This window comes from Capra hircus, chromosome 11, assembly GCF_001704415.2.
Source record: "Capra hircus breed San Clemente chromosome 11, ASM170441v1, whole genome shotgun sequence".
Taxonomy (NCBI): domain Eukaryota; kingdom Metazoa; phylum Chordata; class Mammalia; order Artiodactyla; family Bovidae; genus Capra; species Capra hircus.
This window is the reverse complement of record NC_030818.1, coordinates 14493041-14517534: the sequence shown is the minus strand read 5'-3', so window position 1 is coordinate 14517534 and position 24494 is coordinate 14493041. Positions and strand designations below refer to the sequence as shown.

The window sequence follows — 24494 nt, the reverse complement described above, 5'->3', positions numbered from 1 at the left end:
ATTTCACAGATGCGATAACTGAGGGTTGAAAAGGTTAAATTACTAGATATCCATAATCACATAGCTGATGAGTGACAGGGCAATCAATGTTCTTACACCATATAAACCATATCAACTATTTCCTTTTCTTGAAATTTACAGTGAAGTGTTTACAATTTCATCAGTTATCACTGAGTTTTGTCACTTCAGAAAGAGTAACAGGGAATCGGCTTCAGCCCTCCTTTTTCTGTTATCCCTAGATTGACAACTTGGTATGTGTACCCCCACCCTCCAATATTTGGACAGGTTAGTGGTGAAGTGAGAAGGTTAAAAATTGAACACAGAACTACATAGAATGGAGGGGTTTTTTTTTGCAGCGTAAAAAGAGTGTATAAAAAGGTGTGAAAGTCAGAAATGTTCCAGTAATTGACCAGGACTGGGATCTCAAGCAAGATCCATGGACCTTAAAGTTGAAAAGGTGAGAATAGAAAGTGTAGTACCTGAAAAAAAAAAAAATCTATTACTATGACACTAGGAAAACTTGAAAATTAAGCACAGTCGTTTGCTTTGGCCTCTACCACGGATCTGTTTAGAGGCCAAAGCAAACGACTGTGCATAATTTTCAAATTTTCCTAGTGTCATAGTAATAGATTTTTTTTTTCAGGTACTACACTTTCTATTCTCACCTTTTCCACGGCCTCTACCACAGAACTGTTTAGACTTCCCTGGTGGCGCAGACGGTAAAGCGTCTGTTTACAATGCGGGAGACCCGGGTTCCATCCCTGGGTTGGGAAGATCCCCGGGAGAAGGAAATGACAATCCACTCCAGGACTATTGCCTGGAAAATCTCATGGACAGAGGAGGCTGGTAAGCTACAGTCCACCGGGTCGCAAAGAGTCGGACACGGCTGAGTGACTTCACTATATTCACTATACGGATCTGTTTAGTGTGAATTTCAGATATAACAATGTTTTAGTTTTAATTCCAAGTCTTTCATCGAGAGCATGCCATTTGCTCTTACTCTCTTCCTAGTTTTGGAATGGTCTACTCCATAACATTTTCTTGGAGGTCCAAGATATTCTACTTTACTGCGATTATTATATAATTTTAATATAAATCTTTGTTTCTGACGCTTGCGGTGGGATTTAAAAGACAATTGAGGGTTGGAAATAATGTTTGGGGGTTTAGCCGCTAAGTCGTGTCTGGCTCTTGCAACCCCACGGACTGCAGCCAGCCAGGCTCCTCTGTTCATGGGATTCTCCAGGCAAGATTACTGGAGTGGGTTGCCATTTCCTTATCCCTTCCCAACCCAGGAATCGAACCCTGATCTTTTGCACTGCAGGCAGTCTTTACCAACTGAGCTATGAGGGAAGCCAATGTACTAGGCTCTCTTAACACCTCGAGTATTGTTACGACCATTTCATAGATGAGAATAACTGAGGCTAGCTATGTCACACTGTCGCCCAGGTACAGAGTTAAGATATGCACTTACATAAACATAAATCGAAACAAGACAACTTTACAGTATCGAAGCCACGATTAGGTGGTAAGGGTGGCCCTGTGAAGCAAAAACAGCATTTGCTGCACCACAGGCACACCTGCTTCTGCAAATGAACTTTCCAACGTGGCGACAGACTTGCGTGCCTAGGAGTGAAGCCTTGGGGGTAAGCACCCACTAAGGGTTCCTGCGTGTGGTGGGGAAGACAGGGGACTTTCCACGTGGAAAGCTGCACCGAAGAGCCCTCGGTGTTCTCGGTTTAAGGAAGTTGGTTGGGGGAGGGGGCTTGCCCTGCGGCTGCGTCCTGCTCCGCGCGCCCTCCCCCTCCCCGCCTCTGCTGCCGCTAAACCCCGGAGAGCGGAGCGTGCACGGTGAGATTCCTCGGCGGGCCTGGCAGCGGCTGCTGGGCATGCTCAGTGGGCAGGACCCGTTAGAGTGGCGAGTAAGGAAGCGTTGGCTCTTCTCTAGGCTGCCTTCCCCGGTTCAGGCCCCGGCCCTGGGCTTTTGTGTGCGCAGAGCCGCAGCCGCCGCTGCTTCCTCGCGGGGCCGCCCGACCCCAGATGCCGTCTGGCCTGTCCGGTGTCCGCCGTTAACCTCGCCGCGCAGCCGGAGGAGGAGCGGGGCGGGGCGGGGCCGGCGGGCCGGCAGCCGGGCGGGCAGGAGGGCCCGGCCGGGCCTGGGGGTGGGGGTGGGTGCGGGGAGTCCCGCCGGGGGTGGGGGGAGGGGGCGGGCGTGGAGTCACGGGGGTGGGGTCACCGGCGGTGGCTCGGGGAGGCCGACCGGGAAGGGAGGGGGCCGTGGGGGCGGCTCGGAGGAACCAGCCCCGGCTGGGCAGCAGCGGCGACTCCGGGGGCCGGGGCCACGGCTCTCCGAGCTTCGGCGTGAGGCCGCCGCGGGCCCCGTCTTCCGGCGGCCGCCCGAGTTTGTGGTGATTGTTGCCGCCGCCGCCACCGCCCCGGCTGCCATCTCCTCCTCCTCCTCCTCCCGGGCCGCCGCCTCCTCCTCTTCCTCCTCCTCCTGGGCCGGGTCGATCCCCTCCCCGCTGCCGCCTCCTCCTGGGCTGGGCCCGCGGTGTCTCGTCCCCTCGCGGAGCCGCTCCTGCCGCCGCTGCCGCCGCCGCCTCCTCATTCATCCTCGTGCACCATAGGCGGCACAGGCACCAAGATGTCCAACCGAGTGGTCTGCCGGGAAGCCAGTCACGCCGGGAGCTGGTACACAGCCTCAGGTAGGGCCCCAGGCCGGCCGGCCCGCCCGCCGCCGCCGCCGCCTGGCCCGGCGCCCGGCCGCCCGAGCTCGGCGGCCCGGCCCCGCGCGGCGGCGGGAGGGACCAGGGCGCGGACGGCCGCCGGCCGCGGACCGCGTGGGGAGGGAGCGGGCCGGAGGCCGGCCTCGCCGCCTGCCCGACCCGGGCGGCATCCTGCCGGGCAGCCCGGGGCCGGCCACCCTCACGCTCTGCCCGGAGTTGGGCGAGAGGGAGAGTTGCCTCCTCCGCAGCCTGCGCCCTCCCTCGGGACCCGGCTGGGGCAAAGAATGTGCTACCCGACCGAGCCTCCTCGTCGCCTCCTCCAGCTCCCGGGAAGCGGGTGGCCGGCCGCAGCCACCCTGGGGAGGACCGTTCACCAGGCGCCCGAGTCCCGCTTCCTCCGCGCGACCCTCCGGCCGCGGGAGGGACGCGCCTTCCTCTCCCCTTCCCTCCCCTCCCGTCTCCTCTCCTCTCCTCTCCTGCCCGAACGGCGCCCGCGGGACCCGGGGAGTTCTCAGCCTCCCGGGTGCACCCGGTCTCTGCTCGCCCGCCTCCTGCCAGGCACCCTTCGCCCTCTCCACCCCCCACCCCCACCCCGACAGTTGAGAACGGGAGGCCGCATTCTCCCTCACCTCTTCAGGTGCTCTGCCGTCTTGAGAGGAGTGAAGGGTAGTACTTTTTCGCTTGTCAGACTGGACGCAAGGTCTGGGCTTGGGAGATCTGGGAGAGGAGGCCCTTTCCTGGGATTTGCAGCTCAGCCCGTTGGGGGTAGGGTAGGACTACTGTTAAGCAGGGGCTTGGGGTGGCCTCCCAGCTCTTTTGTCGGTGTTTTCATTGTTACTGTCATTCACGAAAGGGGCAGCTGGAGATGGCATCAGCACTTTTCCTGAGCGGCCTCTCAAGCCTCAACACCGAGCAGGTGCTGGAAATAACGAACGCGGTGGTCAGGTTTTGAGTGAATTTAATCTTCTGTCGACACTGTCCAAAAACATTTTAGAGCTCTTTATGTAAAAGAGTGTAGGGATTTTCCCTTTAATAAAGCTCTGGTTGGAACGACTGTTTGGGGGGATTACTTTCTGGAGTCACATTTCTGTTAAGTGACAAAGTTCCACTGTGATTCCTGAATTTTCCGTCATTTGGTACTGGCTTATCAATAACTAGACCCAACTCTTTAATGTGAGTCAGATCATGTTTTCTTTTGCAAATGGTTGGGTTGGACACTGACATGGTTTGTGAGAAGACAAAGATTTGCAAGATAATTAATTTCTCTGAGGTTGCTAAGCTCTCATTAAATGCATGCACTTTACTGACTCACTGAAGATTTCCTGTGTTAAGAAGACACAAAGGATTTGTAGGCCTAACAGGTAGCTATAGTTTTGCATTAAGCAGATGACTTTTCATGGTTACAGTGGCTTCCCTCATGGTCCCAAAGTACTTCATAAATATTTCATCAGGTCTCACAACCTAGAATGTTAGCTAAGCTTTTCTTGTTTAGTTTATGCATATGTGCCCAAGATTCTGTACAGACCAGTGGCAGAACAGGAATGGGAGTCACTGGTTCCTGGGTTTCTCTTCCAGTCAGTGCACTATTACTATTAAATTTATCAATGAATAATAGTCTTTTCAAGGTTGTAAGTCACTAAACGTTTTTTCTTCAGTGTGTTCTGAAGCGTTACAGAGTCTCAGTTTTCACTTTCATGACCATCTTTTGGTTAATTTGTCTTCTATACCTTTCAAAAGTGTTTTAAACTTCTTTTGTAGTTTGCATTGAACTGTGGGCAAATGATTCTGGAGCAATTTTTATAGGTTCTTGAACATTTTTTTCATAGTAAAATAAGGCATAGTTCACACTTCAGACTTGAAAAGACTTCTTCAGTAATCTCAATGTTAAGAATTCTTTAATCTAGCTCAAGACATTGTGTTTTTAAAACTATCAATAGTGAACTAAAATGGACAACTTAAAAAATTTTTTTAACTATATTCTCATTTCTCTAAATTCTGAATGAAGTCAATGTCATTTTGGTAATGTGAGTTGTCATGGAGAAGTTTATTGTTAAAAAAAATTCAGACCATGTGTGGCTTGTGTGTGTGTGTGACTTAAGTAATAATTAAGGGTGAATTTAAAGCAATTTAGTTTTAAAAGCTGATTTCATGTTTTAAAAATGAGTAAAAAGATATGTAAGTAAATTTTGATTTAATCTAGTGACCCCTAGACCCCAGTGTACCTAGATTGGTACCATTGACCATTGGAAAAATTTTACTTGTGTTATTGTTGTTCCCTTAAACTAACCCTAAAAACATATAATAGGAGACATGCTTTTGGATTGTCATTTGTAGTTCCTACAGCATTTAAATGATTATGTCTGTAGAATTGTTCAATTACTGATAAAAGAGAGAAATAAAATATGCTTCATTTATATAGCTAGTTCAGAAAAAAAAGTGTATGCACACATATATGTGTTTTATAACACACATCTTCATCTAGCTATATGCTAGATCCATTGATAGAAGTATCAAGTATTCCCTGCCCTCCAGGAAGATAATTTGAAGTAAGTAGTAACTCAGGACAGCAAGTAAATATCAGATAAATTGAAGCAGTGCTTCTAGAAGCTAGGAGGAGGGTGGAATCACTTCAAAAGATTAGAATTATGTTTCGAAGGAAGAATATTTGGGTAGCTTTGGAAAGGGGAAAGTATATTGGGGAACACCACAAAGATACAGAAGCAGGTGAGTATAAGTAGGTCAGTTTAACAAGAATGGAAGGTTCTCACAGGGGTGTGGTTCAAGGACCTGGTTGAAGCTAGGGTGTAGATCCCTACACATTCATAGGGATTTGACTTATGCAGTGGGCAGTCACAACCAGTGCAGAAGTTTCTGAGTGGGGCACTGATGCACAAGAAACATTTTAGGAAAATTAATCTCGTAGGACGGTTAATCCTCACTTCTTTATGGGTGTACAGCAGGGATCAGCAAACTCACATTGCCTGCAGTCCAAATCCAGCCTGTGACTTTTTTTTTTTGTAAAGTCCACTAGTGAAGTATGGTTTTTCATTTTTAAAGGGTTTAAAAAAACCAAGAAGTGCAGTAGAGACTGTATGTGGCTTGTAAAGCCTAAAGTTTTTTACTTTTTATTGGCCTACAGAAAAAAATCGTTGACACATAGTGTACGTTAGTGGTTCTCAATGTGACTTCTAGATCAGCAGTATGACTGTATTCTGTATTTGTTTCTGGGTGTGTTGTATCTTTCATTTCATTGTTTCAGGCCCTTATCTTCTATCTGGACAGTTATAACTCTCTCCTAACTGCTGTTCTTTCTGCCAGCTTGATTCCTCTTAAGTCTATGCTCTGCATTGCTCCCTGGATAATCTCTCTGACCACATAATTTCTTTGCATAATCCTCACTGGCCCATCTTGCCTATTGGATAAGGTCTAAGCCCTTTCATGACTTGGCATCTTTCTATCTCTTGCCACTTCCCCCAGTCCCATCCTTGTTCTCCCTTTTACTACTCTTCAGCAATGTCTAACAGCTGTTCATTGTTTCTTTAAATACACTATGCTGTTTCTTATCACTGTGTTTTTATTCGAGCTATTTCCTCTGTTGGAATGCACTTCACCAGGATAACTTCTAATGTTTTAAGGACTCAGGTGTTAACACCTCCTAGAAGCCTACCCTGATGCCTTTCCTCCCACTGTCTGTCGTTGATGTTCCTTTGTGTTCCCATAATATCCGGTGTGTATCTCCATACATTTACGTTGTTATCCATGTGTGTGGTCTTTTGTAAGATTATGAACTAGAAGCCAGGGATCATTTGCTACTAATTTTTTTAATACCTTAAGTTCTCAGCGCTGGTTTTGTACAACCTAGTAGATATTCAATAAGTATCTGAACAAGTGAACATTAAAGTACTTGGCATATAGGAGGTTCGGACAAAGATATTGATGTCTGAATCCCTAAGAGCATTGGGCGTCATATAGGACCATTGCTAGTTAAGTCTCTGAGCATGATGTAGGTGAAGAATCTTGTTAGAAAAGGATTAGAAATCTTGATTCACTAGTTAGGGGGACTGTATTTCATATAAGATTTTTAAAGAAATATGACATACATAGAGAAAAGTGTACAGCCAATTGAAGTTTCACAGAATAGGGATATCATTGTAAGTAGCAGCCAGCTCAGCAAATGTCAGTACTGGAATTCTCAACTTGCACTGTATTCCTTGTATTCTAACACCATGGGGAAGTTTTGTCTGTTTTTGAACTCTGTATAAAAGGAATCATGTAGTATATCTTGTTTGAGCTTCTTTTGCTCAACATTATGTTTGAGATTAATTCATGTTTTACTGTGGTTTGTTTATTATTATTGTATTCTATCCTAATGTTTGGGGGGTTTGTCGCTAAGTTGTGTCCGTCTCTTGCAACCCCATGGACTGTAGCCTGCCAGGCTCCTCTGTCCATGGGATTCTCCAGGCAAGATTACTGGAGTGGGTTGCCATTTCCTTTTCCAGGGGATCTTCCCAACCCAGGAATTGAACCCGGGTCTCCTGCACTGCAGGCAAAGTCTTTACAAACTAAGCTATAAGCTGAGCGCTGAAGAATTGATGCTTTTGAACTGCGGTGTTGGAGAAGACTCTTGAGAGTCCCTTGGACTGTAAGGAGATCCAGCCAGTCCATCCTGAAGGAGATCAGTCCTGGGTGTTCTTTGGAAGGACTGATGCTGAAGCTGAAACTCCAATACTTTGGCCACCTCATGGGAAGAGTTGACTCATTTGAAAAGACTGTGATGCTGGGAGGGATTGGGGGCAGGAGGAGAAGGGGACGACAGAGAATGAGTTGGCTGGATGGCATCATCGACTCGATGGACGTGAGTTTGGGTAGACTCCGGGAGTTGGTGATGGACAGGGAGGCCTGGTGTGCTGCGATTCATGGGGTCACAAAGAGTCGGACACGACTGAGCAACTGAACTGAACTGATTCTATTCTATGAGTAAACCAGTTTTTCCATTCTACTGTTGATGGACATTTACATTATTTACAGTTTTGCCGCTTTGGAAATTTTTGTACTCTTATTTCCTGATGAACACATACATGCATTTTTATTGGGTATGTACCTTTAGTGTAATTATTAGGTCATAGTTATGGCTATGATATATTCATTTTTAATAGATTTTGCTGAAGTTCTACCAAGTGGTTTCATAAACTTATACTCCCTCTGGCAGCGTGTGAGAGCGTTCCAGTTGTTCCACATCTTTGCCGACACTTGGTATTGTCAGTCTTTTTATTTTTGGTTATTGCTGGGAGGGTGTGTAGTGACATTGATTGTAGTTTTTATTTTCCCAATGACTGTTGAAATTGAGCATCTTTTTTTATTAGCCATTTGAACTTCTGCTTTTGTGAAATGTCTTTTAAGTCTTTTGCCCTTTTTCTACTAGAGTATTTACTTTTTCCGTATTGATGTAGTTCTTTATGTATTTTGGATACAGTCTTTTTAGATAGGAGTATTGCAGATATCTTCTGCTCTGTAGCTTTTTCAGGATCTTGGTGTCTTGGTGACTCAAAAGTTCTTCATTTTAAAGAAGTCTGGTTAACAATTGGTTAGTGTTCTTTTGTTTCCATTTATGAAATCTCTACCCATGAAATTTAACTTTCCTATGTTTTCTTTTAAAAGCTTTCTTTTCACCTTTCATAGTAAGATCAGTAATTCATTTGCTTGATAGCTGTATCTGTATGGTTTTGGTGGGTTACATAGATTTATTTTGAAATGTACATATAGAAAAATTGTAAATAAGTGTGTAAAATGGGTGGTACACTTTGATGAATATCCAGAAATATAACATACTTTGTAACTATCTCCAGCTCAAGAAACAGAACATTTTCAACATCTCTGAGGGATGTATTACATTTTAATGTTTTCTGAAATTGGTATATTTTATATCTTAAGTGTGTATATAATGTGGGAGTATTCCCCCCCCGGAAATTGGTTGTTATAGCTTATAATCACTAGTGCCATAGAAATAAGGAAATATATCAGAGTCTAATGATTTCATAAAGCATTCTTGAAATGTTTGTTTGATATATCTTAATAGCAGTTTGCTTTTTTAAGTTGTTTTAATTCTTTCTGTTGTATTTCATGAATATATTTAATAGAATTATATCAGGGTTCTATCGTTGGAAAACCACAACCTTTTTTTATTGCTTGTATCTTGAGTTCTAGAGTGTCAAAATATATCTTGGTGTGTGAGAAACAAACACATTCTTTGAAGAGAAAATACTGTATAGTATTTAGTTTTGAAATGAACTTTCTTCTTTGTGCTTCATCTTGTTATTTTATGTTGGAGAAAGACAAGAAAGAAAGAACAAATTTCTTAGGTAAACTGTTGAGATTATTGCTTAATTACCTCTCTCTCACTTTCTCTCTTGTCCTTTCACGTGCAGTTTCCAAGTCAAAAATCTTCCCTACCTTCGTGGTGTAGTTTATATTATCTACTTTTGGGTTTTTGTCCATTTTGAAGAAAGTCAAGACACCAAATAAAGATGTCATTTGTTAAATGTATTCTGTAGTTGTATTTACATATATGTGTATGTAACTTCTAATCTTCAAAAGGCTGCTACAAGTTTGGTATTATCTGCATTTATGGATGTGGAAACCATGACTCAGAGAGTTTGAGAAACTTGTTTAAGTTGTTTAAGGTATAGTAAGTAAGTGGAAGAGCCAGTCTGACTCTGAAACTAGGGGCGAGGAAGTATGCTTTCCCAAACACTGAGATTTTCTGTTCCAGTCAGGTTTTTCCCTTACTACAATATTTGCATTTATATTTCATTTATGGTTTGTAAAGCATTGTCTCACACATTTTTTATTTTCAGAATAATCTTATGATTAGGTGTAGGACAGGTAGGGTGGGCAGGTCTTTGATCCACCCCCACTTTGCTATTTTATTCATGAGAAACTAAGACTTGAAGGAGACTAAATTGCCTGAGTCATCTGCTGTTAAGTGGTAGAGCTAGAATTTGAACCTAGGACTTGTAGCTGAAGCCTAGTGTTCTTTCTAATTATAGTAATGCCAGAGTAAGTAAGAAGTTGAGCTATTTGGAATCAGTAAGCACCTCTATAATTGTCAGGTAAATATATTATAAAATAATAAAAGTGTGATTAAAAAACATTTATGAAATATTGAGTATTATTGATATGGTATAAAAACTGACAAAAGAATTGGTAGAATTTAATTAATCAAGGATTAATCAAATCTAGGATTTGAATTTGGGCCTAACAAAACTTGACACTTCTGTAGAGGCTTTATTTAACATATTTATCAGTATTGGACAGACTCAGTTCTGTCTGAAAGGTACTACTGCTCTAGGGACAGGTGCATAGAAGAAGATGAAACAGACAGAATCGCTATAGAGTTTATATTCTAGTTGGAGACAGGCTATAAGTAAGGTAAGTAAAACATAAAGTACGTTAGATAGAGGAAAGTGCTTTGGAGAACTACAAAGCAAAGAGCTGACGCAAGAGGAATGTTAAAGAATGGGAGGAATTTTAAATGGCAAGGAAAGGGTTGACTTCACTGGACCTACATTTGAGTGAAGAAGTAGGTGAAAGAACAAGCCTTGCATTCTATATAATTTCAGGTCAGGGGTACAGCAAGTTCAAAGGTACTGTGGCTAGAGCAGGCCTGGAGTATTTGAGGAATGCAAGAAGGCCATTGCAACTAGAATGAAGTGACATGAGGTGGTTTGATATGAGGTTAAGAGGAAAATAAAATAGCTGGGGCAGAGGCACAAACGTGTTGTGGTCAGACGATATTAGGTCTGGAAGACCAGTGTGAGGACTTGAGTGAGATAGCCATTGGGAGATTTTGAGCAGTTCGTGACAGGATCTAATTTAGACTTAACTCTAACAGCTTGACTGCTATGTTAAGAGTAGACTAGAGTTGGGGCATGGTGAAAGCAGTGGCAAGGCCTGCACCAATAGTTAAGAGGAAAGTAGTACTCCATCTTACAGATGGGGATGGATTGAGTAATAGCTGTGAGGGAGAATAAGAAGTGGTTGATTATTGGATATATTTCGATGGTAGAGTCAAAAGGATTTGCTGACATACTCAAAGTGAGATATGAGAGGCAGAGAAGAGTCATGGATAGCTCTAAGGTTTATCCTTGAGATTGCAATAATGGAATTGCTGTTGTCTGAGATAAGGAAGAGAAACAGGTTTGGAGGGGGAAGGTTAGAAGCTTGATTTTGGTCTGTTAAGTTTGAGATGTGTGCTTTATAGTTAAGTGAATATGTGAGTCTGGAGTTTAGGGGAGACGCCTAGGATGGAGATATAAGATTGGGAATTATCATCATGTTGGATGGCTCAGCAGTAAAGAATTCGCCTACTAATGCAGGAGGTGGCGGGAACATGGGTTCAGTCCCTGGGTTGAGAAGATCCCAGGGAGGAGGAAATGGCAACCCACTCTAGTATTCTTGCCTGGAAAGTTCCATGGACAGAGGAGTCTGGCTGGCTACAGTACATGGGGTTGCAAAGAGTTGAGCATGACTGAGCATGTGAGCATGCACGCAGATAATATATTTGAAGCCAAGTGTCTGGATGAGATCACTGTAGGAATCAAAGTGGCCAGAAAAAAAGAGGTTTGTGAGTGAGCCTTAGAACACTTTGCACTTGAGGAGGTGAGGGTTATCATGTAAGGAAGATAGATGAAGCTTCTGGTGAGGAGAAGGTGTCCTGGAGCCAAGTAGGGAAAATGCTTTAAGGCATCTCAACACAACTTATATAGTTTTTTTTCTTAGAAAAGCACATTTAATCTGGTTTAAGCGACTCTGGTCTTAGCCGTCTCTCACCCTGCTCCCAGAGCTTCCTAACTGGTTGCCTAGTTCCCATTCTATTCTTTACACAACAGCCTGAGAGATCTTTTCAGAATGTAAATAAGATAATATTATTTTCTAAAAATCCTATCATATTAATATTTAAAATCATACTTAAAAATCCTTGCCAAGGCTTAGAAGGTTTTACATGCTTTCACCTCTGCTCAACGGTCTCATTTTATCTCATATTGCTTGTTGTTTACCTTATGCTGTTCCAGCCATTCAGGCCCCCTTTTTGTTCCACAAATACGTCAAGCTTATACCTGCCTTAGGACTTTTGCGTATACTTCATGATGTCTTCATGTATGGATGTGAAAGCTGGACAGTAAAAAAGGCTGAGCGCCGAAGAATTGATGCCTTCAAACTGTGGTGCTGGAGAAGATTCTTGAGAGTCCCTTGGACTGCAAGGAGATCAAATCAGTCAGCCCTAAAGGAGATCATCCCTGAATATTCATTAGAAGGACTGATGCTGAAGCTGAAGCTCCAATACTTTGGCCACCTGATGCGAAGAGCTGACTCTTTGGAAAAGACCCTGATGCTGGGAAAGATTGAGGGCAGGAAGAGAAGGGGACGACAGAGGATGAGATGGTTGGATGGCATCACCGACTCCATGGACATGAGTTTGCTTGAGCAAACTCCGGGAAATAGTGAGGGACAGGGAAACCTGGCAAGCGGCAGTCCATGGGTTGCAGAGTCGGACATGACTGAGCTACTGAACAGCAAAGTTGTTAACTAACAAAGTAGTTAATAACAAAGTGTTAACTAATCCTGGCTTGATAGTCAAGGAAAGGGTGTTATTTATTGACTCTTATTAGTCACAGTTAGGAGGAGGCTTAGGGGGAGACATTGAAAATGAATGGAATAGGTTTTCCCAAAGTGTTCTGAGAAACAGTAGTCCTTGGAGATGCCTTTGCAGAAAGGGTTTATGGTCAGATAAGTTTAGGAAATGATGCATCTGTTTTTCTCCCTTGGGCTCAGACATCTAACAATGGGCTTGTTTTATGGCTCATTACATGGTCTGTCTTGTTGAGTGTTCTGTGTTTGTTTGAAAATAATGTATGTTTTCTGTAGTTGTGAGGTAGAATGCGCTCTAAATATTAATTAGGTTAAGTTGGGTTGTTGTATTTAAATCTAACGTTCCTATTGATTTTCCTTTTTTGTCTGTCCATTCCTGAGAGGAGTATTAAAATTCCAACTGTAATCCTGGATTTGTCTATTTTTCTCTTTTAGTTTTGTTGATTTGTTGCTTCAAGTTTTGTGAATCTCTGTTTTCTGATATACCTGTTAGGAATTACACCTTCTTGGTGAACTGAGCATCACAGTATATGTTCCTCTTTCTGTTTGGTAGTATTTCTTACTTTGTTTCTTGTTTTGTATTAATGAAGCCAGTCCAGCTTCCTTGTGGTTAATATTTACATATGGTATATGCTTTTCCTTGTGTGTCAAGGGTCACCAAGACCACCTTCAGGTTTGATGATTTGTTAGAAGGATCAAAGCAGTTATACTTACAGGTGGGGTTTATTACAGAGAAAGAATACAGATTAAAATGAGGAAAAGTACGTATAGTGGAGTCCAGGAGGAACCAGGTGTGAGTGTCCAGTTGTCCTCTCAGTGATGCGTGACAGCAAGCGTAAAATACTGCCAACCAGGGAAGCTCAGCTGGGCCTTGGTACCCAGGTTTTTATTGAGGGTCAGTCTGTAGGCATGGGCACTTTTGTGACTAGCTACTCAGTCTCTAGCCCTCCTGTCTCCTGCAGAGGTCATACTGATACAATGTGGCCCAGGTTAGCAGGAGAACAAAAATAGGAGTTCACAGTAAGTCACATTGTTGGCATACACTATCTGGCAAGGCCCCAGGTATACAAAGACACCTAAAAAAATTGTGGTGGAATATATGTAACAAAATTTACTATTTTACCAATTTCTATGTGTCTACTTTTCTGACATCAGCACATTTGTGTTGTTTACAACCATCTCCAGCACCCATTTCTAGAATGTTTTTATCTTTCCCACTGGAGGTTTGTACGCTTTAAGCAGTTAACTCTCTGTTGACCCCTTTCTTCAGCCGTGGCAACCCATCTTTTTTATCTATGATATTGCCTGTCCTTGGTGCATTTAAGTGAATTCATACAATATTTGTCCTTTTATGTCTGATTTATTTAACTTGGCATGTTTTCAGAGTTCATTTAGGTTGTAGCATGTTAGCAGAATTCTTTTCTAAAAATGAGTACTACCCATTGTATGATATACCACAGTTTACTTATTCATTTATTTGTTGACAGACGTTTCCGTTATTTCTACCGGTTGACTTTTGTGAGTGACATTGCTGTGAATGTTGGTGTACAAGTGTCTGCTTGAATCTTGCTTTTAGTTATTTTTTATATCTATCTAGAAGTAGAATTGCTGGGTCATACAGTTCAATACCTGGGTTGGGAAGATCCCCTGGAGAAGGAAATGGCAACCCACTTCAGGACCCATGGAAAATCCCATGGACAGAGGAGTCTGGTAGGCTACAGTCCATAGGGTCGCAAAGAGTCAGACATGACTGAGTGACTTCACTTTATAGTAATGCTGTGTTTTAACTTTTTGACAAAACACCAAGCTGATTTCCACAGTAGTTGCACCATTTTACATTTCTACCAGCAGTGTGTGGGGTTTCTGTTTTTTTTTTCACAACGTTGGCAACACTTGTTATTTTCCTTTTTTTTTTTTGATAATAGTCATCCTAAAGACTGAGTTTGTATCATTATGGTTTTGATTTGTATTTTTCTAATTACTGAAGAGGAACTAAAAAACCTCTTGATGAAAGTGAAAGAGGAGAGTGAAAAAGTTGGCTTAAAGCTCAACATTCAGAAAACGAAGATCATGGCATCCGGTCCCATCACTTCATGGGAAATAGATGGGGAAACAGTGGAAACAGTGTCAGACTTTATTTTGGGGGGCTCCAAAATCACTGCAGATGGTGACTGCAGCCATGAAATTAAAAGACGCTCACTCCTTGGAAAAAAAGTTATGACCAACCTAGATAGTGTATTCAAAAGCAGAGACATTACTTTGCCGACTAAGGTCCGCCTAGTCAAGGCTATGGTTTTTCCTGTGGTCATGTATGGATGTGAGAGTTGGACTGTGAAGAAGGCTGAGTGCTGAAGAATTGATGCATTTGAACTGTGGTGTTGGAGAAGACTCTTGAAGGTTCCTTGGACTGCAAGGAGATCCAACCAGTCCATTCTGAAGGAAACCAGCCCTGGGATTTCTTTGGAAGGAATGATGCTAAACCTGAAACTCCAGTACTTTGGCCACCTCATGTGAAGAGTTGATTCATTAGAAAAGACTCTGATGCTGGGAGGGATTGGGGGCAGGAGGAGAAGGGGACGACTGAGGATGAGATGGCTGGATGGCATCACCGACTCGAAGGGCATGAGTCTGAGTGAACTCCGGGAGATGGTGATGGACAGGGAGGCCTGGCATGCTGAGATTCATGGGGTCGCAAAGAGTGGGAGACGACTGAGCAACTGAACTGAACTGAACTGAATGACTAATTATGTTAAATACCTTTTCATGTGCTTATTGGCCATCTGTAATCATCTTTGGAGAAGTATCTTCAGGTCCTTTGCCCATTTTTGAATTGGGTTGTTTGCTTTTTTGTTGTTGTTGACCTGTAAGAGTTTGTAATATCTGTAATATTCTGGAAAGAAATCCTTTATCAGATATATGATTTGCTAGGATTTTCTCCCATCCTACAGATTGCCTTTTTACTTTCTTGATAATATTCTTTCACGTACAGTTTTTAATTTTGCAAAATTTAGTATTGTCTTTTTTTTTGTTACTCATGCTTTGATATTATTTCTAGAAAACCATTGGCAAATCCAAGGTTATGAAGATTTGCCTTTGTATTCTGAGAGTTTTAGTTTTAACATTTAGGTTATTGATCCATTTTGATATAAGTTTTGTAAATGGAGTGGGTTAAGATCAGCTTCATTCTTTTGCTCATGGATAGTCTAGCTGTCTCAGTACTGTTTGTTGAAGAGATTATTCTTTATCCATTGAAAATTCAGACCAATAGTTCATAGATTTTTGGGTTTATTTCTGGATTCTTAGTTCTATTCCATTGGTCTTTCTGTCTGTCCTATGTCACTACCATAATCTTCTATTTTATTTATTTGTGTTTTTTTTTTTGACTGCCTCACGACTTGCAGGATCTTAGTTTTCCAACCAGGGATTGAACCTGCACCGTTGGCAATGAAAGTGTGGGTTTCTAACCAGTGGACCACCAGGGAATATGCACAACCACACTGTTTTGATTTCTGTAGCTTTTTTTTTTTTTGTAATATTTATTTGGCTGCGGAGGGTTTTAGTTCTGGCATGTGTAATCTAATTTTCTGACCAGGGATTGAACCTGGGGCCCCTACATTGGGAGCACAGAATCTTAGCCACTGGACCACCAGGGAAGTCCCTGATTTCTATAGCTTTTTTTACTCTGTTTTTGAAAGGTAGTTTGGTAGGTATTGAATTCAGTAGATATGTTGACATTACTTCTTTTAGCATTTTATAAATGTTCTGTTGTATTTTGGCTTGCACAGATTCTGAGAATTCTGTGATTTTAAAATATTTGTTCCTGTGAATTCAGGGTGTCTTTTTTTCATCTGGTTACTTTAAGATTTTAAAAAGTTATTACCATTTTCCTGCTAGTCTATTATCATGTGCCTTTGAATAATTTTCTTTGAATTTAGTCCTGTTTCGGATTTGTCAGGTTTCTCAAGATGTGTGGGCTGTAGTTTGCAGCAAATTTGGAAAAACAGTCATCATTATCATCTCATATGTTTTTCTTTTTCACTTCCTTTGTTTTCTAGACTCCAAGCAAAAGTATGTTAGATAGCTTAATATTGAACCACAGTTCACTGAGAATTCTTTTTTTTCTCTCTGCTTACTTTTGGATAATTTCTTTTGCTTTATCTTCCCAGTTCACTGATTCTTTTTTTTTTTTTTCTTGTGCAGTATCTAATTTTGCTTTTAATTCTATCAGTGACATCTTTGAAGTATAAAAGAATTAAAATAACTGCTGATTTCATGGTTTCACCTGAATATTTCTTTCTTTCTTCCTTTCCTTTCTACACTGTGCGACTTGTGGAATCTCAGTTCCCTGACCAGGGGTTGAAGTGGAACCATGGCAGTGAAAAGTCCTGAATCCTAACCACTAGATCACCAGGGAACTCCCAGTATTTTCTTAATAATTAATTTATTCATTACTATTTCTTTTAGGTGATGGATTAATTTAGATACTTATTCTTCTGGCATAAGTATTTATTGATAGTTGCTAGTGATACTGTTTTGCTTCAGAGAGAGGAAAAAAAGGTTAAATATTTTTGTTTTCTGAGCGCCTAAAAATTGAAAAGGCATTTGAATTATGGCTTAATACTGGCTTTAGGATTATGTCCTTTAAATTAGACTATAAATTAAAAGTTTAAAAATACATTTTGTGTGTTTTAAGATTAAAGGTAATTCATTGAGAAGTCTCATTCTGGTACCTTTTTGTGTATCCCATATTCCGCTTCGCTTTATCAGATTCTTGAGGTCCCAGTGTTCATGCATATACAAGCACATATGGACATGCCACCATTTTCTCCCCCTTTTCAGCAAATGGAAGCTAAAGTGTAAAATGCCAGTCTCTCATGTTTTGTCTTTGCCTTTTTGTATTTACACTTTTAATAATTGGAGATCTTTTTAGTGGCCCAGACAGTAAAGAATCTGCCTGCAATGCTGGCGATCCGGGTTCTATCCTTGGGTTGGGAAGATTCCCCTGGAGAAGGAAATGGCACCCCACTCCAGTATCCAGTGCCTGCAAAATTTTTCCAGTGCCTGAAAAATTCCCTGGACAGGGACTTCCCTATTGGTTCAGTGGCTAATATTCTGTGCTGCCAATGCAGGGGCTCCAGGTTTGACCCCTGGTCAGGGAACTAGATCCCACATGCCACAACTAAGACCCAGTGCAGCCAAATAAATAAATAAAAATATTTAAAAGAAAATCCCATGGACTGAGGAGCCTGGTGAGCTACAGTCCATGAGGTCGCAAAGAGTTGGACATAACTCAGCGGCTAACACTTTCAACACTTTCATGTTACAGCAGGTATTTTTTCAAAATTATTGATAACCTCACAAAACTTGTTTTTTGTGGATTATGTCTATTAATACCTATCAAATTAGAGATTGAAAGTGAGGAACTTTAGAAATATTTACATTTAATTCATTTAAAATAACAACAATAAGCTCATTCCATGTTAACATAAGTAGCATTTTTAAGAAAATTTTATTGGAGCAGAGTTGATTTACAGTGTTGTGTTAGTTTCAGGTGTAAGGTGATTGACATTTATTAGCATTTTTGCAAATATATTTAATGTCTAGCTTAATAGAAAACAGCTGGATTTTCATATCTGTTACTGCATTTTCTAATGTTATTTTACTTGAAGCATATGAGAAAATTCTGGTCTTATACAGATATGTAGTTAGAAAAGAACAGAGTATTTTAATAGACTGTTCAGATAATTGTGGCTATTCTTTGATGCTATATAAGAACTCAAGTGGTAGTTTATTATTTTTTAAACTTTTACGGACATTATAGTTGACATCCAATAAGTTACACTTTTTTAACATACCTGTGAAACTGTCAACAAAATCAAAACAATGTGCTCCTTGATGGTGAACTCCAGTTTCAGAAAGATTTTATTGCAGTGTGAAATTTGAAATCATGGCAGTGAAATGAAGTTTTCAAGATCAGTTGGTCTGTCCTCCACTTTGAATGTTTCCATCCACGCAGGATTTTTTAACCCCTTGCATTAATCATTTGGAAAATATTTGTTCTTGGGTTATGCAGATCTGACGAGTGTTTACATGTTTTATTATTCAGTGTTAAAGAATCACATTTGTTAATTTCACATACTCGTCAGAAAAGTGATAAAGTAGGAAGCTTTTAAATCTATAGTGGGAGAAACAAGTTTGCAAAATTCTGCTTTTCTCAAAGCTTGAATTTTGTAGTTAGCAATAGATATTGACAGTTGTTTTCCTTGATGTTATTTCAAGGAAATATCTGCTAAATACCCAGGATAAAGTAACCATTTGTCTATGAATCGTTCTTTCAAGAAAAATAATTTTCTATAAAAACATGGCTTGCAGTGCAGTTGTGTAAGTGCCCTGGGACAACCATTCAACACAGAATATTAAGAAAGTGTGTAGTCAAGGCTAGATATTTTATAAAATGTGTATATTTATAGGTACAGTTTGGTCAAAGGTATTTTTTAATGAAACTTTTTGAATGGTGGTTAGTGTGGGGTGGTGAAGAATGTAATGACTACTAGTATGCTGCTGCTGCTGCTAAGTCGCTTCAGTCGTGTCCAACTCTGTGCGACCCCATATACAGCAGCCCACCAGGCTCCCCTGTCCCTGGGATTCTCCAGGCAAGAACACTGGAGTGGGTTGCCATTTCCTTCTCCAATGCAAGAAAGTGAAAAGTGAAAGTGAAGTCGCTCAGTCGTGCCCGACTCTTAGCGACCCCATGGACTGCAGCCTACCACGCTCCTCTGTCCGTGGGATTTTCCAGGCAAGAGTACTGGAGTGGGGTGCCATTGCCTTCTCCTGACTACTGGTATAGTGTGGTACTAATGCTAAGATGTCTATCATGACTTTTGAACCATCAAGTCAATGCCAGTGAGTGAATCTCAATGAGTGCCAATACAGTGAAACAAGCAAATAATGTTTTTAGTATTTTGAAAATGGTTTTGACTTGATGGACCTTTTGAAAGGGTCTTGGACTTTGCGAACCTGCGGTTTGCAGAAATTCTTACTTCTTTCTTGGCAATTATGATTAAACCTCACACACACGGATTATGATTAAACCGCACACACACACACGCGCATGGACGCACACAAGCACACACACGGACTTTGAAAACCTCCGGTTTGTAGAAACTCTTACTTCTTCCTTGGCAATTATGATTACACCTCACACACACAGACACACAGACACACAGACACACACACACACACACGCATGCAGTTGGACTTTGAAAACCTCCGGTTTGCAGAAATTCTTACTTCTTCCTTGGCAATTATGATTAAACCTCACAACACACACACACACACACCCTATGCCACATTGTATACTCCTCATACTAGTCAAAAGGGTCTTGGACTTTGAGAACCTCACACACACCCCCCCCACACACCCTATGCCACACACACACACACACCCCATGCCATATTGTATACTCCTTTTAGTAATCAAAAGGGTCTTGGACTTTGAGAACCTCCGGTTTACAGAAATTCTTACTTCCTCCTTGGCAATTATGATTAAACCTCACAACACACACACACACACACACACACACACCCCTATGCCATATTGTACACACACACACACACCCCCCCTATGCCATATTGTACACACACACACATACACCCTATGCCATATTGTATACTCCTTCTACTGGTCACACACATACACACCCCAGCACACCCTATGCCATATTACATACTCCTTCTAATTATAATGGCTCAAGGAAAATGGGAGATGTAATTTATAAATTACATGTGATTTTGATAAACTTCCTCACTTATGTTTTTCAAAGTGTGGTGAGGGATTACCATAAAACTTTTGAGTTAGACTCGCTGATATGTGGGACCCAGATGTTTCCCTTTTTTTCCTTCCTTGATGTCTGCATTTTTACCACACACCAGAGTTGGTTCTAATACAATAAAACTGGGTTGCTCAAAGTAGAGAATGACATCACCATTATTAGTTTTGTATTTACTGCTCAGAGTGGAAGATGACATCACCACTACCATGTTTGTATTTCTAGCACCCAGAGAAGTGTCTGGCACAGAGCAGGAACTCACTAAATGCTTTATGAGTGAGTGAATGACTAACCTGACTAGATTATTATGCTATTTGTCTGACACCAACTTGCTAAATATTAATATATGATGACAGAGTTAGCCTTAAATTATGTCTTTCATTATATTTTGTAGTCTGCTTAGTTTACAAATATTTAGAACTTAAAAATATTTAAGTCAGATAATATGGCTGTACTGCGTAGTGATTGCTGCTTTGGTGACCTCCTGTTTTTAAGCTTCTGGTTTTAGGTAACCTGCATGATTTGGCTTATGCCTGTCTGTCCTCCCTTGTCTGTTGTCATTCTCTCCTTTGGTCACTATATTTTAGGATTCACGAAACTGATCCTTTTTCTTCCTGGTTCCTGACCTCAGGGCCATTGTGCTTGTTGTTCGTTCTCCCTGGAAGTCTCTTCCTCCAGCTCTTTTCTTGCTGCTTTCTTCTTCTTCTTCAGGTTGCAATTCAGTTATCATATGCTTGGGGTGCCTTTCCTGCCATTCTTACTTATTCTTCCTTTATTGCTCATTAAGTAGCAATGCAATAGTCTATTTCTTTCATGGCATTCATCACAGTTTGAAGCTACTTTGTTTACTCTTGGCTTCCCTTCTCTAGAATGTATACCCCATGAGAACATAGAGCCACCTGTCTTGTTTATTGTCTTCACAGTACTAGTACCAGAAATAGTATTGGCATATAGTAGACATTTTATAAGATTTATCAAACAGATGAGTGAATGAAAAGAATATATGGAAGAAAAGTATCTGATCATATAAGAAATGACTTTGACTTAGTTTTTTATTAATAAATTGAGGACTTAATGTGAATAACTTTGTTCTACTAGTTTTTAAGTTAAATATCACAGATTACAGTTTCTGGTTTGTAAAACTGCCCGTGGATTAGACATTTCTCTTTATAAATAAATGTAATTTAAACAGTTGTTAAAACTAATAGAAAAGGGAACAGCCGTGTTTTGTGATTTAAAATAAGTAGGTAAATTATAAAATAAAGACTTTACTCTTTATAACCATCCAATAAGTCATTTTAGATAATGTGATGACCCAAGGACGAAAGAGCAGATAAAACCAAGGAGGGTCTTGGAATGCAGGAACGGAAAACCAGACCCTTATCATCCTTCCCTCCCCCATGTTGTAACTATTAATGGAACAGTATAACCCATCTCCCCTCCTACCCTGTAGGGAGAAGGTATTTGCCCTCCTCTTCCTCCTACCCAGTATACATGCTTCATCCAATCAGCAAATGACCCGTAAGACCGCTATCCCACTCCTTACACCCAGGGTATAAAAATGAATCAAGAACCCCTGTTCACTGCCTTTCACCATCGGCTCTCCCTGACTACCAGGAAGCTGGCCTGCTGTGCTGGCAATGACTCTCCCCTGCCCACTCTAATAAACTTTATTCTTCTTTCATTCTGCCTTATGTCTGGAAATTCTTTTCCAACCCATACTCAGACCATGACAGATGAATTATGACTTTCAGCATTGTAGCTTTTTTTTAAGGGATTTGGAAATAGAAAAGTATATGACATAGCTCCTTTTCTTCCTCCATCTTTATTGAATCATAATTGACATATAACATTGTGTAAGTTTAAGATGTACAACATGATGGTTTGATGCTCTTATATGTTGTGAAATAATTTCCACAGAAGGGTAACACTCTGTCATCTCACATAATTACCATATTCTTTTTTGGTAAGAACATTTAACATCTACTCTTTCAGCAGTTTTCAAGTATCCAATATAGTATTGTTAACTATAGTTGTACATTAGATCCCCAGAACTTATTTATAACTGATGGTCATTTTGACAGATGTGCAGTGATAACCTCATTGTGGTTTTGATTTGCATTTCTCTTGAGAATTAGCAGTGTTGAGCATCTTTTCATGTGCCTCTTGGCAATCTGTGTATCTTCATTAGAGAAATGTCTGTTTAGGTTATATGCCCATTTCTTGATTTTTTTTTTTGATATTGAGTTATATGAGCTATTTGAATATTTTGGAAATTAAGCTCTTGTTGGACTCTTCATTTCCAAATACTTTTTCTCATTTCATAGGTTGTCTTGATGTTTTCTTGGTGTTTCGTTTGCTGTGCAAAAGCTTTTAAGTTTGATGAAGTTTCATTTGTTTATTTTTGCTTTTATTTCTTTTGCCTTGAGAGACTGATCTAATAAAGTATTGCTGTGATTTATGTCCAAGAACGTTTTGCCTATGAGGTCCTCTAAGAGTTTTATGGTGTTAACTATAATTCAGAAAGATACATGCACCCCAGGGTTTATAGTAGTGCTAGTTATGGTGATTAAGATACGGAAACAATCCGAATGTCTGTGTGCAAAATGGAATATTACTCAGCCATAAAAAAGAATGAAATATTACTATTTGAAGCAACATTGTTGAACCTAGAAAATTGTATTCTAAGTTTAGTAAGTCATACAGAAAAAGACAAATTTATATGACATCACTTATATGTGAAATCTAAAACAGATACAGATGAATCTATATACAAAGCAAGCAGGCTCACACATAGAAAACAAACTTACTGTTACCAAAGGAGAAGGGAGAGGGAAGTGATAAATTAGAAGTATGGGATTAACAGATACAAATGACTATATGTAAAATAGAGAAGCAACAAGAATTTATTGTAAAACATAGGGAACAATATTCAATATCTTGTAGTAATCTATAATGGAAAATAATCTGAAAAAAAAAATCCGAATCACTTTGCTGTATACCTGAAACTAACATAGTATTGTAAATCATTTGTACTTCAATTCTAAATAAATAAACTGTAAGAGGTAGAAGCCAAGGAGCTGACTGTTCAGTGATCTCCGTCTCTGCTTTGTGTAGAATTCTTCGTCTCCTGAGGCTACTTTACCAGCTGTTGGCCAGCCTATAAATGCACTCTTCTTGGCTGTAGACCCCCATTCCTGTTCTAGTCAGCTGTGGCCAGATTGGAAAGGTTACTTGGCATTATGCCATTTGTAACCATAATTACTGTTTGTCTCTGCATTTGACTATCAGTTCAGTTCAGTTCAGTCACTCAGTTATGTCCTACTCTCTGCGACGCCATGAATCGCAGCATGCCAGGCCTCCCTGTCCATCACCAACTCCCAGAGTTCATTCACTCAGATTCACGTCCATCAAGTCCGTGATACCATCCAGCCATCTCATCCTCTGTCGTCCCCTTCTCCTCCTGCCCCTAATCCCTCCCAGCATCACAGTCTTTTCCAATGAGTCAACTCTTCCCATGAGGTGGCCAAAGTACTGGAATTTCAGCTTCAGCATCATTCCTTCCAAAGAAATCCCAGGGTTGATCTCCTTCAGAATGGACTGGTTGGATCTCCTTGCAGTCCAAGGGACTCTCAAGAGTCTTCTCCAACACCACAATTCAAAAGCATCAGTTCTTCGGCGCTCAGCCTTCTTCACAGTTCAACTCTCACATCCATACATGACCACTGGAAAAACCATAGCCTTGACTAGACGGACCTTAGTCAGCAAAGTAATGTCTCTGCTTTTGAATATACTATCTAGGTTGGTCATAACTTTTCTTCCAAGGAGTAAGCGTCTTTTAATTTCATGGCTGCAATCACCATCTGCAGGGATTTTGGAGCCCCCCCAAAAAACGTCTGACACTGTTTCCACTGTTTCCCCATCTATTTCCCATGAAGTGATGGGACCAGATGCCATTCATTTTCTGAATGTTGAGCTTTAAGCCAACGTTTTTGCTCTCCTCTTTCACTTTCATCAAGAGGCTTTTTAGCTCCTCTTCACTTTCTACCATAAGGGTAGTGTTATCTGCATATCTGAGGTTATTGATATTTCTCCCAGCAATCTTGATTCCAGCTTGTGTTTCTTCCAGTCCAGCGTTTCTCATGATGTACTCTGTATATAAGTTAAATAAAGAAGTGAGTAGAGGTGAAATAGTTAGAGGTGAAATGCAGGGTGATTAGAAGAGGCCTTTCTGTAGAGGTAGAAGTAAGTTGAAGTGTTGAATGCTGTGAAGTTCCTGAGGAGAGAGATTTCT

General features: G+C 41.0%; 1 protein-coding gene across 2 annotated transcripts in view; it reads left to right on the top strand.

The window, feature by feature from the left end:
• MEMO1 (mediator of cell motility 1) overlaps positions 1813–24494 on the top strand; it is a 111523-nt gene continuing 88841 nt past the window's right edge. Inside the window, exons 1-2 of one of the 2 annotated variants that reach the window (XM_018055087.1) lie at positions 1813–1919; positions 2625–2702. In XM_018055087.1, coding sequence (XP_017910576.1) covers positions 2642–2702 — 61 coding nt within the window. In that variant the 5' untranslated portion in view covers positions 1813–1919; positions 2625–2641. The remainder of the gene's footprint in view (positions 1920–2624; positions 2703–24494) is intronic. The other variant, XM_018055088.1, reaches the window with a different exon arrangement.